The sequence below is a fragment of the Balearica regulorum genome, chromosome 3 (genome assembly GCF_011004875.1).
Source record: "Balearica regulorum gibbericeps isolate bBalReg1 chromosome 3, bBalReg1.pri, whole genome shotgun sequence".
Classification (NCBI taxonomy): domain Eukaryota; kingdom Metazoa; phylum Chordata; class Aves; order Gruiformes; family Gruidae; genus Balearica; species Balearica regulorum.
The window spans coordinates 2,767,309-2,793,467 of record NC_046186.1 but is presented as its reverse complement, the minus strand read 5'-3'; the positions used below and the strand labels follow the sequence as shown (position 1 = coordinate 2,793,467).

Below are 26,159 nucleotides of genomic sequence, written 5' to 3'. Positions count from 1 at the left end.
GTGTTTAACTTAAAGTGCCTCTGGGGACGGGTCTTTCCTGAGCGCCCTGCATTCTGAACTTTGCAAAGGGGCTGTGCAGGCTGGCACGGTATGCAAGGATTGCTGTATTCTTCCTGGTGTGCTAGCTTTGAAAAACACAACCTTTTTTCTTTTTTTTCCCCTAGGGCCGATGGGAGAGTCAGCAAGATGTATCCCAAGGTGCCACAAATTCCAGTAGAGGCATTAGTCCATCTCGTACCTCTCTGCCGGACTCTCGACAGCAAAACCACTCTCCTGATCCGGGTAAGGGCTTTCCGAAAGCTAAGACGACTTGCCTAAAAATGGAGTGAAGTCACCTCAACTCCTGAACGTCAGATAAAGCTGAGCTGCTTTCAGAGATGCACAGAAACTTTTCCAGAGCAATGTTCATGGAGTTCCCTCTATGTGAATATTTAGCAGTTGTGACAAAGCTACTCAGACTCCAGTTTATTCCAACTAGCCTTTCCTTTAACTCTGGTACTAGTTCTGCTAAATGCCACGTGGTTAAAGTTGTCTGAAGATGCAGTCTTATCTCAGGAGCTCAATTTCTAAAGCCAGAAGTTAGCTGGTCTCAGAAAGCGCTATTTGTTACGTGAGTAAACCAGCAAAGACAGTAAGGCTGCTCAGGGTTTAGAAAATAAGCAACACTGGCATTGGATGGATTATTTTGCAGCTGATGTGCCTAATGTGTAACTGAGAGCGCAGAGATGTATAGTAGTGATGTTTTGTATGTCTGACTAGGTTTTCTCAAGGGGAGTGGTGTAGAAAATAATGGCAGTGTGACTAAGGAGAGTTGAATGCCCCCTAACTTTTTTTTTCTTAACTTGGATCTTCTCATCTTTTATTTCTAGTAAGTTTTGTAATTGTCTCTAAAATTGTGTGCTGTATGGACATCCCTTTTCAATTTTGTTTCTTCCCCCCCCCCCCCCCCCCCCCCCCCCCCGCTTCTGCAAGTTATAAAGCATTTTGTATTTCCAATTGCAAACAACAAGTTTTTTCACACCATGCAATGAAAAAAATTTACTGTATACCGGGGACACAGATATTAGGACCTACCCGAATTCATGTGTCCCTTTCAAGGGAGGAGCAAGCACTCAATGCTTTTCGTTGGATAATGCTTTGACTGCTGGAGATGTCATCTTAGACTAAATTGATAATAGTTTTGTAATATTTTTAGAGGGGTTTGAGTTGGGGTTTTTTTTTCTTGTCCTTTCCCCAAAGCATAATTGTTCTCATTTTTTAATTCTTCCAACAGGGATTGGTAGCCTTGCTGCTTCCTATCTGAATCCTGTAAAGTCCTTTGTGCCTCAAATGCCAAAGCTGTTGAAGTCTCTCTTTCCTATTAGAGATGAGAAAAAGGGCAGACAGACCTCTCCTCTTGCACAACAGGTAAAAAAATTAAATCGGCTATGCAGTAATATTGGTGAGTGCTGTTAGACTTTCTGGCAAAGTGCTGCTTTACGTGTTGCTGCAGTGCAAACCAAGCTTTTAGTCATAGTAAAGCCTTGTGATGCATTTCCCCTCCATTCTGTCCAGAGATAGTGGAGCTGTTTAAACTTATTGATACACTCAGCCCACTTGGCTTTTTAAAAGTGCCAAGTACACTACCAGCGTGATTTATGATAATACTACTTGCAGCAACAATAGTAAAATTTATGAAGTGCACTTAGTGTTGTTTGTGTATTGCCAAGTAGAAAATGTAATTCTATTTTTAATTCGTTATTTCATACACCGTTCTCCCTGCCCCTTGCTCCAGCTCATGTTACCTTTTACCATCACCTGCTGTGTATTTTGGACAGTTGCTCTCTTCATTCTCTTCTCTATTCCATGTGTCAGAGAAGCATTTATGGTTTTTTTGGATGCTGTCCTGCAAAACTCCACCTGCCTCAGATGTGGCTTCTGTGCTCTGAGCAGCAGCTAGTGCATGGTCAAGCAGACTAGAAAACACTACTGCCTGTTAAAGAAAACAGATGAAATACAAAATCTCATTATAAGTAATATTTTCTCCTTTATTTGAGAGTCTGTAGTTTATTTATAAAGGAGTAGTTCTGTAGAGTGTAAGTCTGGAAGATTTAAAAAAACTGCTACGAAGATAAATCTGGAGCCAGATCTCAGTTGTTAAAGTTTGTGGCAGTCCATTCTGTCCGTGTTTGTTAACCATCCACTCTGCTGTTGTCTGGTTCACTCGTCTGGAGTTCTGGAAGCATGTTACCCATTAACTTGGACCTTTCCATACCTCTTCACATGCAGACAAATGTTGCAAAGGATATCTTTCTAAAACCAAAGCAAAACAAATCCCCAAATCCTCAATCAACTATTTTTTGTGATTGGATCCAGGCATTCTGTTCCGTTGTTTGCTAGAACTAAACTTGCCTTTATAAGAATGTCTGAGGATTACAGGAAGTGGTGTTGTCATTGTAGAAGTACAGTTAAATATCAAATAAATAAATAGACTAAAAATAAATCCACTAACACTTAAATATTTTTGAAAGTAACTTATGACAGACCTAGCACAAATAAAAGTAAGGCAGATTCAAAATATTTTTAGTTTGACTGTGGTTTTATTCTCTAGAAAGCAATAAAAGGAGCCAATTTTACTCCCAAATCTTACCTGATTTAATGCTTTACGTTTTCACGTTGCCTTTTTCTTACAACAGCCTTAGTGTTGAGACTGGAATCATATAACCATACTCATCTATGAAATTTAGAGAATTAAAATTAAGACACTGGCTTTCTTAAGGGTATTCGGATATCAAAACATGCAAATAGATGCTCTTTCCAATTGCAGTGAGAGCCTTTCACTACTTCTTGAATTCTTACTGAATCAATGAGAGCTGAGCTTAGAAGCGAGGCCTAATTTCCTGCCTCTAGTCTAACCACCTGTTCCCACTCCTTCCTACTGCTCAAGATGGGTCTTGTATTCTTTATCCTGAAAGCAGTTTTTAAACTACAGAGACATCTATTTACAGAGATTTTAATTTATATTATGGATTGCTATGGAAACTCAAGTAATCAGTTCATGCTCGCAACAATTTTTACTAGGAGGGAAAATGCTATTTCTGCTTTGTTTTCTGAAAAACAAAAGCTGATATATAAACGGGAGTGTGTGATGTTTTAATGCGTGGTTGCATTGGAGAGCAACCCAAGTTTTCCCATGGCCACTGGATCTGTATAATAAAACGAAAACTTAAAATTATTTGCTACTTTTAGTTTTGTAATAGAACAAGTCACTTGTATTACAAATACACCTCACTGGCTTGAGAGGTGTATAGATATTCTTTGCGGCCCTATCAGTAAGGAAACAGAGCTTCTTCACTTCTGTTAGCAATCACAGTGCGTGGAAGAGAGAGCAAAAATTGAAGGGACTGCTACAGAATTAGCTATAGCTTCTTCTGTGCAGCACAAAAAATAAATACGTGCTGTTGTAGTGAGACTGGCTTCAAGATCATAAATATTATGTCTCGTAATCTTTCTTGCTGTTTCTTTATAATGGCCTGATGATGCAAATGTGGCCAGAAGAATTTAAATGGTGGCGGTGATGAATGGCTGTTGTGCTCGGTGGATGATGGGGCTGCTACGGGGGGTCACTGTTTGACAGTCAGCTTTAACACCTTATCGCTAACCTGCCAGAGTGAGACAGCAAGCTAGTAATTCTTGCATAACCCTAGTAAGCTACGCAATGGAGAGGACACAAAAAATTATATTTCTGAGTCTCAGAAAATAGAGAACAATGCATCTTAGTTCTGTGGAAGAATGAAACTTTGATACACAGTGGCAGCAGACATAAATGAACGTGCAAGGTGAGAGTAGCTGGTAAACTACAAAAAGTGTAAGGAGGTGGTGAAGCTAAAATGACTTTTTGGCTGTAATTGCAAAAGAAAATCTGACCCCGAACTGGGAACTGATGGACTTCTGTTGGCGTGAACAATAAATTGGGAGAGGTAGGTTGAGGAATAGAAAGGACTAAAGGAATGCTATACAAAGCAAATAGAAACACCTAAATCATCCTTTCGTGGCTAAAAGCAAACGAGCAGATAGGTAGTAACAAGTTTTTGAACATAAACACCAAAAAGCTAAGTGGATCAGTTTATTACTTTCTCCTGGTTCATCAAACAACTACATGAAAGAGAATTTCCAAAGTTTTTGTCAAACTCCCTTTTCAGTATATATCTGTTACATTATTTGAGAGTACTTAATTATCTAATGTCATTAAAACCCATTCTGGAAAAATGCTGGTGAACCATCTTCAACTAGATGGCTGGCCCAGCTGTTGTATTAGATCTCCGATATGTTAAACTATCAGGGTTAGATGGCTGTACATCTCAGCAGAAAGCATTTCTTTTGTTGCGCCTTGCAAGCCGGGTCTTACAGCTAAGTTGATTTTAGTGCTTTTGAGCATCATTTCCAAGGAGCAGTACTTAACCTTTTTCCAGCTGAAGTTAAGTTCATCATGACCAAGCAGCTCTCCGAGTGGATGTGTTACCGAATCTCTGATTCTGTGTGAGTAAACAGGAGATGAAATTCTGATCACTCGTTCTGAATATACCTTTTTTTTTTTTATTTTAGCAGCTTTTTCTTTCGATCATATGCCGTTGCTTAGGCTTTAACCTCAAAGTAAGCGAGCACATACAAAAGTTATCTTAACAAAATGGTCTTTTCCCATGCTGTTTTTGTTTATAGTCAGTGGTTGCCTGAGATTCAGAAATGCAGAGTACATTCCAGTCAAGGTGGTGGCAGCTAACAAAATTGCTGTCTTTGACCTTCTGATGCAAGTTTAGTAACTAATCTGGAGAATAATGAACCGCAATTAATGAAATCTGCTTTCGTATTCAAGTGTGTTTCTCAGACAGCACATAAAATAATTGAAAGAACTTCCTGCTCTCTAATTAGTTAGATTGAATTAATTTGGCATAATAGGATTCTTTATGTAACTAGCAGAACGGCTTCCGATGAAGCTGTTTATGTACCTAAAAGATTGGTTTCTGATGAAGCTGTTTATATACTTTTAAGCTAGAAAATGCCTATTTTCTCCATTATCCGATGCCTTTAAATTAATTGCCAGTAGTCTGTAAATAAAAAAAGCCAACAGTTTAAACCTTTTTGGATTGCTGGAATTGCTTTTTATTTTCCTAGGCTATTCTTTAAAAAGCTTAGTACCGCAGTAGGCAAGATTTAAAGCCTTGCCAACCCTTATTGCTGACGGGGAAAAGTTTAAAATACTTGTGTAAAATATGCAGGTGGATGGAGAATCAGAGTTTTATCTATCTGTGCTTAATTATATTACGTACATGCTCTTGAAGCTCGTCTTTTTTATTAACGTGCTGAGGCTTTCGTAGTGTGCACCGAGCAGAATTACTGTTCTTTACCTTATGACCCTGTTGATCTCCAGGAACTGCCCGTATAATTACATTTTAGGGCATCATTGGGTGCTGACATTAAAAATGTACATATTAAATTTCAGTTTCTGTTTTTTGACATTGCTGTGGCAGAAGCAGATTCCTCTGACCAATTTGGTAAGTGGATTTTGGTCACCTTCATACTCGAGAACCTTGTTGGATGCTCAACTGTCTTTTTGTTAGCACGTGGCTTAAATGAGAGATCTTGAGTCACAGCTATCTTGAAAAAAATAATAAAAACTCTTTGAATTTCTGTGTGCTAATGTAATTCATTTTTGGTTTGTGGTATAGAAATGCAGAGATGTGACACATAGAGAGGGCAGCTCTCCATTTTTTTTCCCTTTCACCTTCTGATGCAGACATAGTAATTAATCTTAAAAAATAGTGAAATGCAGTTAATGAAAAGCTATCTAAATAGACAAAAGCCTTTTTCTGGCAGTGCATTAAAAAATAACAGTTTCATGGATGCGCATGGTGCATAGTATAATTGCTAGAACTGACATTCCTTAATCAAATGTAAATAATGTGGCCTCAGAGAACCTTCTTTAAAATCTCGAAAGCTTTTTTCAGAGTTTCAAATAAAGAATCGTTTGGATGCTATAATCAGCATAGCTCAACAGATCCTCTGTGGCCAGCTGAGCTCTCATATGTGTCTAGTTCTTGTGACTGAGTTGTTGGTATTTTGATTTCTTTCTGAGTTCAGTTTTCGCTATCGTCCTCATACAAATAGTTTTTAATGAGAATGAGTATGGAAAACTGGCTTTTAAAGTTCTTAGAGCAAACCGCTGAAACTTCTTTGTGAACGAACTTGAAAATGGTTATGAATTACCCTTTTAATCTGCCCGGACCTAGGAATGAAGTAATTTAACTGCATAGAAAACGGTATGGTTAATTTTGCATGAAGTATATTAGAAATGTGGAATTCAAAAGTCTTATTACAGACTGAATGTTCCACATATGGAAGGTGGAAAAAGAGGGGTTTGTTTGGGTTAATATTTAAATGTCTTTAAAGACGACGACAAACACACACCAAAAAAACAACAAACAAACTTGTACTGGGTTTCAGATCTCCTTTTGGTATGCAGGAGATCTTAAATTTGAATGATTAATTACTTGAAAATTATTTTAAAATTGAGGGCAGAGAGGAGAATTGTTGGGGAGGGACATTTTTAAAATGAGGGACCTTTTTAAAATGATTCAACTTTTTTGGCTAGGTACTAGGGGATTCAGAATTCTTACTGCATTGCCCTGTCCATCTTGTGAAAGTATTTTATCCCGAGTGCTCAAAACTGATTCAAATCTACATTTAATGAAGCGACTGTTATGCCTTGCTGCAGAAGTTTCCAATAGCTGCTTTTAAATGGTGATGTGAACGTAATACCGCCAGTGTGACAGTCCTTGAGCTCAGTCATTCCTATCTGCGGATGGGAAAGCATAGATGAGAGCGGTGGAAGTTTTCTGATAATGCCCTTTCAGGATCGCATCAGCTATAACCTTGACTAGACCATTTCTGGAGCTTGGAGGATAATTCTTGTATGCGCTGGCCCAGTCTGTTCTGTTAACTGCCGCTGAACTTTCTGCATACGGGGTGTTAACGTTGAATGATTTTCATCCAGTGGCGTGAAGTCAAGAGGCTTTGTACTGAAGTCATCAGTCCTCGTTGTCAGAGGCATTTTATAAAACGTGTAATGACATTGAAATACCAAGCGTGTTTTTTCTGAGCTCATTGAAGAGGTTGCCATTATATATATGTAATATATGTGTGAAAGAGTTCATTGTGGATTGATTTTGGTGCCTGTGTAAGCAGGGTGAGACACGTTCGCTTTTCCTGTTTGAGCTTACCAACATAGCAGGTTGTCTCCAGATGATGCTACTCACTAGTAACTACATGGCTTTTGGTCACCTCAGAGTATGTGCAGACTGACCTCCCATCTGACCAGAAAACACGCACTCGTAGAAATCCTCATAAACTCACGGCACAGAGTAGCAGCTCTTGAGAAAAAGACAATTTTTGTTCTACAAAGATTCAGAGAAGCTTTAAAGTGAGTTGCTTTCATGTTCTCTCTTACTCCATATTTTGTCAGCTTGGTTGAAGAAATTGTGCCAACAATTATCACTGTAAAAGGGTCATGTTTTGCCATTGGGTAAATATAGATGTCTAGTTTAGCAGTCGCTATCTACAAACGTTTAATGACAGAATTTGGCTCTTGAATCAGAAATATTTTTCATCCAGTAACTGTCTTCACAGACAAACACATTGCTTTCAGTATTCCCCCCCCCCCCCCCAAGTAACTTGACTACGTTTCGTAACAAAGCTTTTAGTACCCTGGCTACCCCAGTGGGGGTGTTTCTGCCCATCTGTTTCTTGTCAACACCAAAGCTGGGCAAGTGCCACTTCTCATAATTGATTTTCTCTCCATGTTTTTCTAAACATTGCTTGGCAAAGTTATTGTAGGTTTGAGATTTGTCATCCTTTCAGGAGGAGAACTTGATGGGGAATGGTTAAAGTGTAACGGGTTTATTTCTTTTGCTATTTGCTATCAACTGGATTTCTAGATTTCATGGAGTTACATGCTGCAAGATGAAGGTTTTTGAGAGATAAAAAAAAGGAACACTTTCTTCTGTTCTTCATTTGTTTTAAGGGGAGAGAAAGAAAATCAAAGGAACTCAGACATATCTTTAAATACTTATTCCAATGTTGAGTGCCTATCTCTGGATAATAACGCTAGACCTCAGACCACTTCCCAGAGGTGGCTCGTATTCTGGGAGAAAATGGGGCAAGAAGATCAAGTTGTGTTACGGTGCCAGTGCGAGAGCCTGGAGCTGGCTTTAGCTCCTGATACAAGGTTTGCTGAAAAAGGCTGTTTCTGCTGCTGTATCGGATCACACACAGTAGCGTGGAAGCAACAAGGACAGTGTTTTTCCTTCACACAGCCTTTCAGAGATGCCAAAATGCAATGCTTTTAGCGTTGGACCATGGAGATATTTAACTAGGATAATTTGAATTCAAGAGTCTTGGCTTCTCGCTGAAGTTCAGCTGCACCTCTGCAAAAGGTTTAAAGTGCTGTGTAAGTGCCTGCCTAGGGATTAGCCCTAATGCCTTGTGACTACAGATACTTTTTTCATTAAAAGGTGGTATTTAATTGCTTGGCTTTGCACTCCCAGGGTGGACCAACCCATGGTTCAAAGGTGGTTGAAGAGAATAAGTGTTCTGCCAAATACTCTGCTCCCTCTAACACCGTGATAAGCCTCTATTAAACCTAAATTTTGCAGGGTTTTCTCATAAGACAGTTAATCCCTCTCTTCTCTAGTCTTTGTTAAAGTGAAACACTTGACCGTTATGAGAATCCAGTTATCCTTGCGTGTCTGAGTTAATACTTAGGACGAGTCAGAGTACTCACTGCACCTCATTGCTCTGAGCTGTCTCTGGACTCGGTCACAAGCCAGTACTACAGTTGCTTTCAGGTTAATACTTTTGCTGTAGAAGATTGCCGCTTTATTCCAAAGGAAGCTGAAGTTCTGGGAGTACGAGGTGTCTGAAAACCACTGCATCATGAGCCCTAAAGCTGTGTTTATTTTTAGGCTTCATTGATTTGTTCTGATTTGGGTCCCCCTCTGCTTCCTGGAGTGGATGTCATAGTAAGGAGCTCAAAATGCTAATACTTTGTGCGCCTGGAATAGAGCCAGTTTGCTCTGAACCCCACTTCACCGGTGTACTTGCAATTAGTAGGTTTAAAGACAAGCAAATCCCCTCTCTTCTGCTTTCTTTTATTGAACTGGAGCTTTAATGTCTTTACAAGAAGTTATTTTGATCCACTGTAAAGCTGTTGGGTTTTTTGTCCATCTTTTGTCTCTCTCTTTTTTTTTTTTTAATTACCTTGAACAACCACTTTTTTTTAAATGCCTGGCAGTCTCTAGATAAATAATAGCTGTTCTTGTCCTCCCGTGGTTGTTTATTTTTGAGACAGGATTAGTCATATTCCTGCTTTACTGTACTTAGAAAGGATGCAAGAGAAGAGTACCTTGCTCTTCAGATGGAAAGTTTCAGTTCTTTAAACAGATTGTGGAATTCTGGAAATAGCTGTCTTGGAGATGAGCACTGCCTGTGTATTTCTACAGAAGGAGTTCTCAAGTCCCCTGGAGGAGAAAAAAAAAAAAGGAAAAAAAATAATTGTATAATATGTCCCCCTTAAAGAGCTCTTTCCTTGAAAGTATGAACCTGTGCTTGCCGGACATTATTTAACAGTGCTTGAGAGAGATGTTTCTACCTTTTTCCGCTCTCTCCTGTTCTTCATGCTTGCTTTTCCCAAGGTTCTCCTTTGAACTGGTGGTCCCTTTCACTCCTGCGTCAACAGTGCACGACAGCCCACGTTGACAGCTTAGCCAAAGATTTATAGTCAAGTGTCACAATTTGCTGTTACAGTCTTAGGAGAGTGATTATTTTAAATCTTTAACATAAAAACCTGAATACGGAGCAAATGAGGGACATTTATTGTCAATGCCTTCATATCAAGTCCCATGCTATAAAGGAAGAGATACAGTTGCAACTCCGACGTGGTTCTCCTGGCACAGGACCAGTATGTTGGGATTAGCAAATGGCACCTGTAGCCTTCGCGCTAGCAGGCAGTGGTGATGCCCTCTTTGAAAAGAGGATGCACAGATCTTGTTTCTGGCTTCCACTTTGAGTTAAAGTGAACAGTGCTAATACCTAAACTGAATTGAGACACTGCAGAATGGCGAAAGTGTTTTGGAGAGGGACTGAAGCTGAGGATTTCATTAGCCAGACCAGTGTGACCTCAGATCTCTCTGTCATCTGGTTGCTCAGTGGTCTGGCTTTGACCGACTGCATAAAAGAAAACTTCGTACACTGTGAATTTGTTAATGCTCATGTGTTAAAATCAGGGATGCCTTGGCCAAGGCTTTTACCCCTTCAGAGCATGTCATCAGAAGGCAATAAAATAGCAGTGCTCCATCCTTTTGTGACAAAGGTTTGTTTGTGATTCCAAAATTCCAAATATAAGTTTTAATGTTCACCAGTTTGACACTATTTCATCCTGTAAGTGAATGATGCTGTTTTCGTTCCTGCAGCCGGTCCCACGAATTATGGTTCAGTCTGCCAGTATTGATGTCAGCGCTGCAAAGGCAAAACAGGTAAGCCTGTCCCAGGGTCTGATGTTACCATTTTCATATTCACGTGCCTGGAAACCAGGGGTGGCAAGAACAACTGCTGGGTGAGCTACTTAAAACCTGTTCCACTTCTACTGTTGCTTCACTGTGAGACAATGAAATGCAGTGTGTGTTGCTGTGTTTTCTTAGGTCCTGGTAAAATCTCCCCCTTATATCACTGGTTGCATTTTTATATTTGAAAGCCTGGTTATGATTGCATTAGCAGTTGACTAGCTAAAATTTAGCTGTTTTTCTGCTTTAAAAGGCAAATTGCTAGGCTGTGACGCTTTCTATAAACAGAACGTGTCTGTTATTCTGAGTGTCGAGCTTAATTCTCAATTTTACATTTCAAGCCAATTCATGATATCGGCGTGAAAAAAAGGCTCTTGCTAAGCTGGAGAGAAAATAGACCCTATGATCTCCCACAGTTCAGCAGAACTTCAGTCTTCTGAATAGCAAATCAGCTTTCTCCCACTGTGCTTTTATTGTCTTAGCAAAATGGGTCTTATCTGAACGCTTAAAAGGGAAAACCCAAAGAAAGAGCAGAGCTCCAGAGTCCACGTGTACACCATCCTCTCCATAGAAAAGCAAAAATATGTCTTTAATCCACAGATATATTTCAAAAAACTTTTCTTTATTACATTTCACTTAGCAATAGCAAGCTAGCCTTTCATTCTGAAATTCCCGTAATTGAATCAAATCCCTCTTTCTTCAAATACCGCTTACGTTTCCAGTGGAAAAGGCACTTCAGAGTAAGGTGAAAATCCTGTCGTTTGAGACACTTAACCACTAGATGGGATAAACCACAAAATTTTGAACAGTAAACAAAAATGTCCACCTGAGAGTTAAGACAGGATATGTACAAATCTGCCGTCCTCCAACCACTCTTTTTCCCCTTCATATCAGCAGCCTCCTCCCTCCCAAAGAGATTTAGAGACATCCTAATCTTTTAGAGTACATGTGCTGGCAAAAGATATTGATCTATCAGATTTAGTAAACTTTACAGCCAAGACATACATCACAAAAATGGGCTGTTAATCTCACGAAGTGCAGTTAATTTCATACTCTGAAAGTGTGTGGTGCTGGCGGCGTTGAGGTGGGAATGGCATTTGGAAACGGGGACATAAATGACAGTTTAGTTGGAGAGGGATGATTTATCAATCCTGAGAGTTAAGCCAAATAACTGAGAGAGACTTACAGATCATGGCTGTTTCACATTTCATATAAATCCTGCTATTCAAACAGCAAACGACCATTCCTGTAATATAAATAATTTTTCAGTAAATATTGGGGAACGTATTTCTTTTGGTCGACACTTTTCTTATTAATGGAAGAAATGAGCTGACAATCCTACCAGGTTTGCAAAGCTGACTTGGGATCAGCTTCCATCTTGTGGAGGTTGCAGCTACACAGGGTTTTAGATAAGCTGAAGGCCTTAGTACTTCCCAGAGACCTCGTATCCATCCTTTTAAGCCCAGATATTTTGGATAACAGAGCTCCACGGTCCCTATCCTCTTCTGTTTCAGATTAACCAAGAGGAAGTAGGGAAACAGCCATTTGAAACTGCAGCACAGACATCCGAGGCGGACAAGAGTCTGGAAAAGATGCCAAAAGTGCCTTTGCAGCAGCCCGCAGGAGACACCCAGGCGCAGGACTCCCAGGAAGGACCTCCAAGTCCTCTGAGCGAAGCCTCCAGTGGGTATTTTTCTCACAGTGTCTCGACTGCCACCCTCTCGGAAGCCCTTGCAGCGGGAAGTGATGCTGTGGCTCAACCAGGAGGTCAAATGTCTGCAGCGAGTGACTTCCCAGCTCCCGCTGTGGCTCAGGTCTCTTCTTCTGACATGCCAGGGCACTCGGACAGTTCTTCAGAAAGCTGTCTCGGTACTAAGAGAGAGAGTCTACCCACCTTCAGCCTTCCAAGTGCTCATGCAAGGCCTAAAGACAGCACTGAAATAAATGGAAATGATGCTTTGAAATCAAAATCTTGGACATCTCCTGTGACTCCAAGTGAGCAGGCAAATGATGCCTCTGTGGCCACTGATGCAAAAACCTTTCTTTCTACCTCCACTCCAAAGAAGGAGTTGTTAGCCAAACAATCAATGGAGTCAGCAGGGCAAGCTAGGAAAAAAGAAACGGCTTCTGCATCTTCAGAACTGGGATTTCCCAAACCACAGATTCATCCTGACCACTTGTCCCAGCCCAGCATTGCAGCCTCCCCCTTCAAAATCCAGAAAGTCAAGACATCGGAACTGAAGTCCTTTACAAGTATGCTGGAGACAGATCCCACGTGTTCGCTAAACACAGAAGAGCAGCAAGAACTAAAGAGCACGTCCGCTGCCCGTAGACTGAACCATAATGGATCAGAGATGGCGGAAGAAAAACTGGAGGTGATTTCTGACTCCGAAGATGCCAATGAAATTCCCGAGTGGCTGAAAGAAGGGGAGTATGTCACAGTTGGTGCAAGTAAGACGGGCACCGTTAGATATATTGGGCCCACAGACTTTCAAGAGGGAACATGGGTTGGTGTCGAACTGGATTTACCTTCAGGTAAAATATGCTCTAGACTGAGTGCAAAGCAGGCAGCATGTGAGAATTTGCAGTGTTGATTTTAATGCTGCTTTTTGTCGAGGTGGGGGTTCATTAGCCTTTGTTGGGTACAGATTGAGAAGGGAAATATAGAAGAGCTTTCTCTGCTGTAATCTTTTTTTTTCCAGCCTGCATTTGTAAACCTAGTCTGAGTGACCACTGGCTGAATTGTGTCCTTTCTCAGTTATTTCATTGGCTTCTTACAATGGAGATAGGAATCAGGGTTGTTTTTACACTGCGACTCAGTAAGTATGTAGTTGAAAGAGATGCGCCTTGTGTCCAAAGAGTTATCTTCTGGACTTCCGTAAGGGTGTCCAAAGCGCAACAGGAGTTTCAAATGGGCAAAAGAATATTTAGGCTAAATGAGATGTACAGTCTCTTAACAGGTTACCTAGTCTCTCAGAAGCTATTTTAAAATAAGCTGTAAAATTACAAAAGACAATTTGTGTGTGTGCCTATATATATGAGAAAACCAGTAGGAAAAAAGCACACATTGACTGCCGGGACATACAGATGATTTAAGATTTCTTTCAGCTTCTCATTTCTCATTCCTGTCCGACTCTTCCCTGTACAACTGTAGACTTCCCAGAATTTAGGCTCCAATACTTCAGTTTTTTGGAAACCAGGGTGCTGTTCCTGGGGAGGCTCTGTTCGTATGTGCCGCTGTAGCATGATGCGGAAAAAACAGTGACTTCAGCACAGGCCCTTTAAAGTGAGGGAGATGAAAGAAAGATGATGGCTGGTGTTTGTTCTCTGCTGGAGCCCCAGGCTTCATAACTCCTTTCCTCTGCAGGTTCATGTCCACTTTTATGGCACTCGTTTTCTCCAAGATTAGGCAGGACTGGGGGGAAAACAGGGCGTGCTAGTGGAAAATTCAAGAGACAAGCAGTCGATACCGCTGCCTTTGATAGTAAGAGGGTTTGGTTTACCAAGTGCACGTAAAGCTCCTTATTTAAATCCTTTGAACTGAGCAGTAGCATTCCAAATCTGCAGTGCAGGCTCTGTTTGGTGAATCAGCACGTCCCTGGGAGTTGCCCACGCTCCTCTCTGCTGCACGCTTCCCTGGGATTGGAGCCGTTCACCAAGATAAATACTGTGTCAAGGATCCAGAGCTCCCATTAAATGAGCAGTTATCTTCCCTGCACATGGTGTGCTCATAAAAGCTAAACTGGATGGTGTGTTTTCAGCTGGTTACAGAAAACTGTCTGGAGTTTGCCATCCTGGAAAGCAAACTGTATCTCTGATCCCTTTGAAACTTGTAGACCCGACTCTCAGTCCTGAATTCATGCCTTATTTTTAAAAAGTAAATGAAAATAGCTATTTACAGACTCATTTCAGTTTTGGAAAGTCACCTTCCCTCCCTGTCTGGCTGCTCTGGTCCACAGTGCTAATTCTCTTGGGCTGTTTGCACACACCCAGTAAGCATCAGCTTCACCGTCCGTGAAAGAGTCGAATGGCTACCAGATTTTTAGTCTGTTGAGGACTCAACTGCTGATGTTACTGGATATTTTTTTCTCCCTTCTGTTTCAAGAAGGATTAAGTCCCTGATTTGTTGGAGCATGACTGGCTTCTAACACATCTGGAGCTTCACTTGGGAAATACGGTCACAAACGTGTAGCTTTGTCGCACTACAAACGGGGCTAGAAGTCCAAGTCCTTGGCCACGTGAGGGTATATCGCACCCAACATGGTAGAGAGAAGGAAACACCCGTAAAACAAAAGCGGTGACCTTGTGTCATTTAAAGAGCTGTTGTGTCATTTGGCGTTCCCTTTACAGATGGGAGCGGTTTCTGTCCCAGTACCCAGAAGAGTGTTCGTGAGACTTTTCAATGCTCTAAAGGGAGAAACAGAAAGATCTCAATAGCGTCACCGTAAAGAAATGGATGGCGTGTTTTATGACATGGAAACAGTAACTCTTCTCAACGTCAGACTCTCACCAACTCAGAAAGCAGTCCAAAAGCTCTTTTAAATCTCTTTTTTCCTTCTTTCCTTCCTGATAGCTTGCTAATGCATCTATTGCTGAACCGATTATTGAGCACTTTTGGTGAAATGAAAGAATTCCCCTGAATAGCAGGCGGGGAGGAAGAACAAGGTGGAGTGTCCCATTCAGAGTAACTGTCTCCGTGCAGTGGCTTTGCTGGTGTTCGGCAGTGAAGCGTACTGGTGTCACTGGAGCACAAGCCCGCAGCTGGGAGCCACCTGAATCAAGTCCAGCCTTCTGCTGTCACAAGCAGCTGCTTCCTCTAATCTTATAATTTTATCAGGTTCAGATACAAAACCAGGTGATGGTGAGGGTTTTTTTAATCTTCACTCTTGTGGGAAAGCTACTCCCACTTCTCTACTCCTCTGGCAGTTGGAAGATTTCTCTTTATATCAATAAGTGTGTATCGATCTTCAGTTTGGCTTTGTGCTCTAGTGCCCATAGTACTCTCTCCTCCTGGGTGCTCACCGTGTATTTATAGGGAACAGTTGTCTTCCATCTCAGCATTTCCTTCTTGCTTTCTTCTTCCAGTGTCCTAGTAGCACTCTGTATGCACACAATAAAAGCCATTGTGTCTATCATCTTTCTTTCTCTCCTTGTCAAAGGTAAGAATGATGGCTCGATTGGAGGGAAGCAGTATTTCAGATGCAACCCAGGCTACGGATTGCTTGTGAAACCAGGCAGAGTTAAAAAGGCCACGGGACCAGCAAGGCGGCGGAGCACCGGATTGAGGTTGCAAGGAGGAGCCGCCGCTGAGAACAGGAAGAGTGGGAACTTCTCCGGGTCAGCCTCCAACCTGGCTTCGCTCACAGCCCTGGCGAAATCAGAAGGAGGATCCACGCTGCGACCGGAGAAGAGCCAGAAAAACGTGGAGAACAGGAAATCCTGGGCAAACTGAGACAGCCCTACCTACCACAGCAAACGCCGTGCAACACAACCAGGGGAGCAGGTCTTCTAGCTTCGGGAAGCTAAACCAACCATGTGGACTTCTAGTTTGTGGCAAACACTAATGAAGGGGGTTTTTTTTCTCTGCTTTGGGTGATTGACATGTTAATTCCTCGCCTTGTCATGGTGCTGGATCTACGTCCTTTGTTTCCTGTTACAAATTGTGACGCTTCAGGGTATGACTGATGGCAGGCGGTGAAAGCTCGTGGCGGTGGGTGGGTGTAATGTAAACTCTGTTCTCTTCCACCTTTCAGAGAAGGGAGAGACGCATAAATTGTTCAAATGATGGCATGGCTTTCCAATAGCTACAAAATACTACCCATGCACTGATGCTTCTCTCTGTGTGACTGGCAATCCCCAAAAAAACCTCCCCGAAATAACAGTTCTTTTATAATTTCCCAAGAGCTGTGTCCATATCACGTAATACATGGTGAAAGGGCAAGGTTATAATGATTCCAGAGAGGCAGAGAAGCGAACATAAAACTTTATTTGGAAATAACCCCCAACAACTCCTTTATTTAAAAAAGCAACAGCTCTTTGGTTCTGTGACCAGTGCCCGCTTTGATTACTGTCCTGTTGTCCCTCTCTCCTTCTGTGGAAATCAACACAATCTTTCCAGCTGATTTGTTGGGAATGGGAGAAAACGCGTGACCTGCTCTGTAATATTTTTGATCCCTTCTTTTTAGGAAAGAGGGGAGTTGAGCAAATTTGCTGTCTAATCCATTTAACATGCGCTCTCACCATAACAGGATCCCCTCTTCTCGCTTGCCCCAAAGTGGCAGGACCTTCTTCTTGGTGGTTCTGCCCTGTGGGCCAAGGCGATGTTTGCGGAGATGTCAGCACTTCGGTGCTTCCATGTTCCCACCCAGCCTTTGGAGACACTTAGGTCTTTTACCAGTTACGCAAAGCAGAGGGTCGCTATCCTTGTAACGGGATGAATCCAGTCTATTTATTTTTATTTATTGTTTTAAAAATATGAAACGTTTGCGCTTTACAATCATCCACCGCCTGACGTTGCACAGAGGAGCTCCACTAGCGCCATACCGAGCGTCGATCCAAAGAGGAGGTGCCTCCGTCGCCAGCCGAACCGCCCCAGCAGCAAGCGAAAGCAAACCCGGCCGAACGAGAGTCGTCCCCAAAACTAATCTCTCTCTTGAAAGTGGGAGGTTTGGGCTAGCTTTTATAAAACTTGATTTTATTTTTGGTAACCCTTGCTAGTTTTTAACTGCCGGTGGCGCAAATGATGTATTACTGTACGTGTGTGTATCTATACATGCGCACATATCGCCGTACACACGCTCATTTTCTAACAAATCAAGAAAAGCCACAGACTTTTATATTCTGAACTGTTTATGTCTTGTTTAGTCGTCACGGGAGGATTGGACAGCTTGAGCAATAGATGTTTTATCTACGTGGGGAATATTTAGGATGCTAAATTAATGATTAAACTTTAATACGTATCTAGTCGCTGCCCGTGCTGCACGTTGGTATCTAAGTGCCTTAGCCATCTGGTTCAGAGGTCCAAGGGAAAGATACATTGTCATCAAAGGAGATAGGGATGCTTAGCGAAGGAGATAATTATGCTGATTTACTGTAATTAATATCACTTATGCAGAAGGAATAAAATTAAAATAGAAACTAATTTGTAGCAGAAATAAGTGGGATGGGTCACAATGCAGCATGCGTAGTACTGCCAGGGATTCGTGTATCCTTTCAGCTTTGTGTAACTAGTTTCAGTGTTCCCTAAATTTTCATAAAGAAATCTTAATATAAAATGTACAGACCAGCTTTTAAAGATATTTTTAGTGTACAGTTTTTCCTCCTTTTCCTTTGCACGAAGCTCCTGTCCATTCAGGCCGAGACGATGGGAGAAATTTAGTAGTGAAGAATTCAGACGCTAAAATCCTGGTTTTTAAAATTGTAACTGTTTTTATAGACCCGACTCATGCAACAAAACGACGTTTCGTTTTGGGGTATGACGAGTCTCGCTGATGAAAGACCACCCGCTAATTAATATGATGCCTCTTAAACTGCCTTGTAAGTTTTCTAAAATCCATCTTTACCGTTTTTCTAATTGCACTTTGTTCTGATGTGCTGCAGGAAGTTAGCTGATGTGAAACAGCCCCCGAACCCATAGTTGTTGTTTTAGTCTCAGCATTTCGTTTACTGGATTTAGGGATATCTTTAAAATTTCTTAATGTTTGCTAGGTGGCCCCTTTGGGGGAGATATGAAGGGAAGAACCTGTCCAAGTCCTTTTGAAGCCTCTTTTCTCGCACCGCTGTCTCTGAAGCCTGGAATTCTGCGGGACTGATGTAAAGGTATCAAAGTCGCAGGAGCGAAAGGGTCAAGCCGAAGGCGGTTGGGTTAATAGTTCACTGTTTACGCTACCCACTATAAATTCCTCTGGCCGTGTTTGTACTACAGCTCTGACCGCGTAAGGACGTATTTCAGTGTTTGCACATCTGGAGCACGTGGTCGGAGGCTGCAAGCGACTGGTACGGGGTAGATTTCCTCTTCCACCCGCCCTTGGTCGTGTTACAAAACCGTGCTGTGCATGTTTAGAGGGGTACGAAACCCAGTTTGAACAGAACGTACTCGATGCCTCCTCTAACCTAAATTGTCCGGGACGCAAACATCTGAAATATGGCTGGTATGTTTTGAAACTTCAGTGGATGATTAGCGTGACGAAGTGGCTCTGTTAACACAGCACCTGGTTGACTTTGGCGGAGGGAGGATTTTACTCGTAGCTCTTGGGTTTTACCGTCTCGTTTGACTTTTGAAACTAACTGTCCTCAAATCCCACCCTGACGCCTGCCCCCAAAACGAAGCCATCCTAACTGAATCACCCCAATGCCGCGCAAGCTCCAGAAAACCAAACAAGTCCAACCCGGCCGTGAGGACATTCTTAGAGGACTTCTCCGATTCCCTCCTGCTCACCCCAGCTTTCCTGGGCATGTGAGATTTCTTCTAAAGATATTTTCCAAGATTTTGGCACAGTGAGTGCCCATCCCTCTTCTCAAAGCCATCTGTTCCTTTGCACCAGCCAAGCCAACTAACCAGAAAACAGTTGAAAACCGTAATGAAGGTAATACTTGGTGGTGGTTGTTGATGACATCAGAAAAACTCTACTCTCAGCATAAAGGAGGAGGTTCTCTTAACTGGAACTGCCCCGCAGCTGAGGCTGGTGTGTTAATAGCTATGCATATTTTCCAAGATTTTCATGCACTTTATACAGGGAAGAAGAATATTTAATGCAGGAACTGTCATTTGTAGCGAGTGTCTCGTGTCCTGTGTCTGCTCGGTGGCGCAAGCTTGCTTTCTGTATCCCTGAGCCGTGGACGGGCCTCGGATTCTGGGCGTAGAAAATCGTGTTGGTGGGTAGGAAACGTGTCGGTCTGAACCCGTGAGCGGCTCTGCAGGTCCCTTCCTCCGCACCGGGGTCTGAAGCGTCGTGTCGTTTGCTCCGAGTCAGCCAAGAGGATGATGGTTTTTTTTGAGGAACTTTTTTGGGTTTTCTCAAACCAAGCCAAGACTTTTTTCTGTCTTATGTTCAGCTCTCTCATGGTCTTTTGATCTCTATGTCCAAAATAATACCTTTCCAGTTCAAGGGCCTTGGCTCTTTCCTGTTTAATGATGTAGTTTAGTTGAGGAAAACTAATAGAAATGAGTTCTGCGTGATAATACCACCCGAGTCCTTAAGATGACAGTTTTGTCAGCAGTCGAAGCTCCCCGTGAGGTGGGATGGTCAACACCTCTTTGCTCTCCTACAAACCAAGAACCCCCCCTCGCTCCTGCCCGTCAGTCATGAAAACCTGTCCGAAACGAGCTTGGGTGTTGTACAGACCCGTTTGCACTGTCGTGGAGCCGTTGCAGAGTCTTTTCTGTGTTGATGCTTTGTGTTGTCCTTACGCTGGTACTGCCAGTTCTTTGCACAAAAGAAGTTTGGGGTTCGCAGTGCCTTATCCCTGAGGTGGCAAGGGGCCGGATTTCGTACCGGCCTCCAGCCTGCCCACCCCGTACGGGAGGAAGGTCACGACAAGGTGCAGACTGGTCACACTACAAAATACTCTTGAGCTGGGGTCACAGATAAGTGTCTTGTTCCTAGATCTCCTTTATCCATCTTTGGTTTCTGCACTCTCCGCCTTCCTCCTAAACCACCGTCAGATTTTCACCCCCGAGTAAGGCTCGGCTGCCGCTGTCTGCTGCGAGCCCCCGGCTCGGCTGGGTTCAGCCGGCGGCGGAGTCTCCTGGCACGGCCTGGCTCTGGCATCCGAACGCCGCAGCGGAGAGAGCGGGGACGTGGGCTGGGGCTCCTTAACCCCAGCGAGCGGGAGGGATGCCTGGAGCCATTTCCCCTTCGCCGGCCTTCCCCGCTCCAGAGGAGCCGTGCTTTTGTTGGGGAGGAGGCGGCGGCTGCTCTCCCCCTCGCTTTCCCCTGCCAAACTGATTCTGAAGCTGATAGAGGAGCCGCGCTCCGAGCAATAAGCGGCAGAGCGTGAGCCAGCGCCTTCCCGCCTCCCTCCAGCCAGCCTTGTCTTCGGTGCCGCTCCTCCCCGCCGTGTCTTGGGAGAGCCTCTTCCAGCTCGTCTTTCTGTTGATTTCTGTAAATGTCGTGGGTCTGTATATAACGAGTGGCTATTTACCCTGTGGTATTACTCGTCGATCCGTGTCCTTTAAATGAGCTAAAATCCAAAGATACTTTGTAATGAGCTGTAAAGTTTTTAATTATTTCTGTACAATACTAAATTACTGTAATATTGTATCATACATGCAACGCAGCCTGCAGTACCTGAATAAACATCTTCTTTAGAGCCTGTAAGTCTGCGCTTTGTTAATCCTGTTCCTGTCACCAAAATGCTTAGACGCATTCGCAGCCCCGGGCTGGAGCAGCATCACTCCGGGGTGCTGAGATCTCTGCCAGACAAGGCTTTTGCCCTCTTACCTGCAATTTAGGGACCTTCCGTCGTCGTGCCCAAGCCCACGGCTTTACCTTCCCTCCATCCTCCTTTGCTACAGCCACTGAGGTGTGGAACCCCTGTCTCAGACCACGGGTCCACGGAGCTACGCCGAGCCAGGGGAAGGCTTGGCTTAACGCTCACGTTCCCTACCGTTACACTAAATAAAAGCAGATGGAGTCTGGTTGTGCTCCCCCTGTGCTGTCCAGCTGGTGGGCTTTGTCCGCACGAGGGGTTGTTGCTGCTGGTCCTGCCCGTAGTCGCTGCAGTGATTTTTTTCTTTCCTCTGCTCCTCCTGTTCCCCTGCGGGCTGTAAAAACCAGCGGCCTGCACCCCCGAGATGGGCAGGTGCCCCCAGTGCCGGGGGGCAGGGGAGGGGGCAAGTTTTGCAGGGAAACCGCCTCAAACTCCACCAGGTGGTTAGCGGGGAGGGAGCTGGGATGCAGATTGCTGCTTTTGGAACCCGCACGTGGTGCTAACGCTTATTGTAACGCGCTCACAGCCTGGTGGTGCCCCATTTCCCCAAAGCTGTACGGATGGGGCAGGGATGGAACGAGGAGGGGCTGCTCCAGCGAGCTCCGCTCTGGTCGGCGCCGGCCAGCCGGGAGGGGAAAGGGGCTGCCAGAGCCCGTCTGTCCTGGTTATGCATTTGCAACGAGAACTAAGATGTAAGACTGAAGAAATTATTTATTTTATGATCAGGTATCCAGATTAAGAACCATGAGATGGTCTTGGGGTTGACCAACCACTGTCTGAAAAAGAAAAATTGTCCTTTGAGCAGCCACGTGCTTCCTGGAGGCATCGCGTCCGTGGCAGTAGAAGATCATGGCAGATGCCGAGTGTTACCCGGTGAGGTGAGGTGCAGTGTAGACAAATGAAAACTGCAAATTCATTTCCGTTGTGGTCAGGGCAACTTGTGTCCCGCAGCTTAAAAACTTGGCCCTGATTTCTGTGGGGAGCAGGGACCCACGGGTGGGGAAGCCCAGCGGTTGCCTTCCTTGTGGGCTGTAAAAGCTTCAGCTCTTAGAGGAAAAACCAAGACCAAACCAGACAAGATCTCCCCGTCGGGGCTGGCGTTGTCCCAGCGCAGCCTCCCCGCACTCATCCCGCTGGAGGCGGCTGCGCTCGGGCTGTGGCACGGCTGGGTTGGGGCAGAGTGGGGAGAGGCCGGGCCGGCGTCTCTAACGGATTATCAATGACTTCAATGTAACGCAAGTGAAGCAGCAAACTACAAAAAAACCCAACCCAGCACTTGATAAATAATTTGAATTAAAAAATAAAAGACAAATTACAAATTCCTCATGCTGCAGCATCCCTCCCAGGCCCTTGCCCCTCCAAGCCGATGCCCGTTACGCAGCAAAGCTGCCCGGTGCCACCGCCTGCGCCCCCGGCCGCTCGCACGGGGTGGGACAGCGCAGCCGGGTGTCCCCTCGTGCTGGTGGCGTGGAGGGGCCGTGGCGGCACGACGGGACCTGCCGCAGGCACGGGGGGGTCCGTGGCTCTCACCGGCACCGATGGAGCCTCTCAGAGCGCACCAGCCACGCGGCGACCGGCCGTGCCCCGCTCTGCAGCGTCTGTCCCAGAACTGATCCTCTCCCCTCCTCGCCCCGCTGCTGCCTCGCACGCCAACGCGCCGCAGGGCGGGGGGGTCCCAGGGACTTCTGTGGGTTCAGGGGGGTTATTCTGTGGGTACAGACCCAGGCAGGGAGGTTGGTGCTGCGGGGAACCCTGCTCCAGCCACCCCCACCAGCCAAAAAGGCCTCGGGGCGATGAGAAACCCAACGCGCCGACCAGGTTTCAGCACAGCGAGGTGCCCTTGAAACCCCCCTCCCTCGGTCACGGTATTTTCTTTCTCTTTGGCGACGTTTTTCTCCACCTTCATGTTGGAACCAACTGGCAGGGTTTGACTTGGATTTTTTTTTTTTTTTTGGGGGGGTGGTGGTGGTTTTGTTTTATTTTGCCGTTGTCTGGGTTTGGGGGGTTTTTTTGGTGTGTTTTTTTTTTTTTTTTTTAAGCAACAAATGCTGTGTTGATTCCACAATCCCTGTTGAAAGTCATTTAGCAAAGGATATTTTTATCAGTGTTGTCTTGCAATCAGTGCACGAAAAATACAGCTGCTTTTTTTTTTTTTTTTTTAAAAAGCCACTTCCCTTTAATGTTTTACCTTCTGGAGAAAAAAAAAAAAAAATCTTTGGCTGAAACACAGAAGCCTTTTGAAGTGCCGTTACTTTGTTCAAACCTCGCTCTTCCCGGAAGGTGGTTGTAACACCTTCTCCGCACCGCAACCGCGCTCCGCTTTCTGTTCTTCAGCCAAAACTGGTTTTAAAAAGCACCGATCAAAATGAGCAGAGGAGGGTTGGGGGTGGGGGGGGTGGGGGGAAAACACAAACCCAAACCACAAAGAACACCTTTTTCCCCCCGCTTTCCTTCAAATTAATACCACTTTCATTGTCCTCTTGTCTTCAAGCCTTTTGCTCTGACAGGCAAGTGGGGAAGTCAACAGGGCGGCCGGAATGTGGCTGGGGGAGGCAGCCGGGGAAGGAGGCACATGGGGGGGGGGGCTCCGTGCTGCTCATGGCGTGGGCAGAGAGCTAAGGGCTTTGGGGTTTTGGTTTTTGGTTTTTTTCCCCCATCTTTGGACATTGACCTGTGATGAGAATTTGGGTTTGTGGGGCGTTGGGTTTTTTTTTTTTGGGGGGGGGGGGTTAGTGATGTGGTTTGGGTTTTTTTGGTGGTTTGGGTTGTGGGTTTTTTTTTGTTTGTATGTTTGTTGCATTTTTTTTTTTTTAAAGAAATGCCCCCCAATCATCTGGGTCCCCAGGAAAAAAACAAAAAAAACCCCAAACAAACAACAACAACAAAAAAAAAAGGCACAAAAATGGGCTGGAAGCACAGGCCTGAAGTGTGTGTTTGTGGGGGTGGTTTTTTTTTTTTTGTTTTGTGGGTTTTGTTTTTTTTAAAAAAAAACAACCCCACACACCAAAAACCAAACCAACAACCAAGACAAAAACCCCAACAACCTCCCCGCCCCAATGCCAACCAGTGCTTTGCTGTACTTACTCCTGAGTTTCAGCTGGGAAGTGGGGAGAGGATTTTGTCCTTCATCCTTTGTCCGGGGCAGCTCTGGGGACCGCTCTCCTCCGTGTGCGCACGCAGTCACGCCGGGAAAGGCCCCATCCCCACCAACCCTGCACGTTTCCCCTCTCCCCTCCAAAAAAAAAAAAAAAAGGCAAAAAAAAGCTGGGGGGACATGAGCCCTGATGGTTGGCAGCGTTAGCAACGTAACGAACGGTCGAGTTGTTCCAGTGGGTCACCCTTACAACGGAAACGAGGATGAACGGAAACGTGTTGGGGTTCATTTGTAAAGAAACAAACCCCAATGAGAAAAGTAATGAAACGGCAGCAGTTGCGGGGGGCAGGGCGGGGGGCTTAGCCTTCAGTCCCAGCTATTCAGCCAGCACGGATTTACAGCACGGCCACTGCCTTACCGGTTCCTTTCCAGAGGCAGGAGGAGGCAGCAGGGCCAGGCGGGTGGTGACAGCCCCACGTTCCCTCGGGTTTGGTCCCCCCATCCCCACCCTGCTCCCTCCGAGAGAAAAACCTCCTCAGCTCCCATGGCAGATCCGGCAGCTGATGACGGGCAGGGGGGTGTTGGGGTGTTAGATACCCCCCCCCCCCCGAGAGGCACAAGGACCAGTTTGAAAGGTGCTTCCACCCCTAAGGTGTATTATTCATCAGCTGCAGCTCCGACGCAGTGAGAGCTGCCCTGCCCCTTGGCTTGGGGGGGTCCATCCTGAGCAAACCCCAACATCACCCTCAAACCCCAGCTGCACACACAAATTTTAACCAGTACTGCAGGACCCAGACACCGGTGCAATAAATAAATCAGCTTCTGCGATACTGAGACTTTGCTACCTGGCTAATTCCTACACACCAGCCACCGAACCCCTTCCCCCTGTTTCTGTGAAGCTCTTCCCCACCTCACAGACCCCATTTGGAGACCCCTGAGATGCTGAGCCCTACCAGGCCAGGATGGAAGCTGAGCCACCTCCTCCTGCCTGTGGCTTCTCAAAATGATGCCTGTACTCATTACTTCAACATCGTTTTGGGTTTATTACCAAATAGCCCCAAGTCTGCTCCCTGCAGACCTTCAACAACTCCTCAGGCAAGAAAGCTTCTGTGGGGATGGGGCTCCATGGCCCTTCTTGAGGCTCCTGGCGAGGGACGTTCCCAAAGAGAAGCTTTTTGCCTTGCCTGCACCATCTCCTTGGCCATTACCACAGGATCCCAGACTGGTGGTGGTTGGAGTGGACCTCTGGAGATCATCTAGTCCAACCCCCCTGCTAGAGCAGGATCACCCACAGCAGGTCACACAGGATCGTGTCCAGGTGGGTTTGGAATCTCTCCAGAGAAGGAGACTCCACAACCTCTCTGGGCAGCCTGTCCCAGGGCTCGGTCACCCTCACAGGGAAGAAGTTTTTCCTCATGTTCAGGTGGAACTTCCCGTGTTCCAGTTTGTGCCCGTTGCCCCTTGTCCTGTCACTGGGCACCACTGAGCAGAGTCTGGCCCCGTCCTCCAGACACCCACCCTTTGGATATTTAGGAGGTGGATTTATTAGGTGCAGGCCCCTACGGTTGCCCTCCCTGAATTTCATCGGGCTCCTCCCCACCCAGCTCTCCAGCCTGTCCAGGATACTGTATGACCAGTACGTTCACCTCTGAGCAAACCCAGCTGCACCCGAAGGAGATTAAACTCCGCTCTGAGCACCGCCTTTTAGGGAGAAGAGCCCCCAACGGCCTCCGCTATCAGCCCATGGCTCAGACTCCGAGGAAGTGATGCCGCCGCTTCAGATGCACCGGCGCAGCGTCCACCCCGCTCCCTCCCGGAGAGCGTCCTCAGGAAAACAGGCAGGCACAAAGCCTGAAGTCTCTCTCCCACACCTTCCTTTTTCTACATTAAGTTCTAAAGACACATTTTAGGTCTTAACTTGTGCCCACGGCCTCTCTCGGGCCTTCACACCCCGACAGCTTTGCACAAAAAAGGACTATAGAAGAAATGCGTCGTTGTTGAGTTATACATTTTTATTTTCTAATAGGTACAATACTAAAATA

At 45.0% G+C, this 26,159-nt stretch overlaps 1 protein-coding gene across 2 annotated transcripts in view; it reads left to right on the top strand.

Moving 5' to 3' along the window:
* Positions 1 to 20,911, top strand: part of KIF13B (kinesin family member 13B) — a 130,863-nt gene extending 109,952 nt beyond the window's left edge. For both annotated transcript variants that reach the window (XM_075750370.1, XM_075750369.1), the window contains 5 exons: positions 165 to 282; positions 1,274 to 1,407; positions 10,503 to 10,565; positions 12,107 to 13,127; positions 15,752 to 20,911. In XM_075750370.1, coding sequence (XP_075606485.1) covers positions 165 to 282; positions 1,274 to 1,407; positions 10,503 to 10,565; positions 12,107 to 13,127; positions 15,752 to 16,044 — 1,629 coding nt within the window. In that variant the 3' untranslated portion in view covers positions 16,045 to 20,911. The remainder of the gene's footprint in view (positions 1 to 164; positions 283 to 1,273; positions 1,408 to 10,502; positions 10,566 to 12,106; positions 13,128 to 15,751) is intronic.
* The last annotated feature ends 5,248 nt before the right edge of the window (positions 20,912 to 26,159 follow it).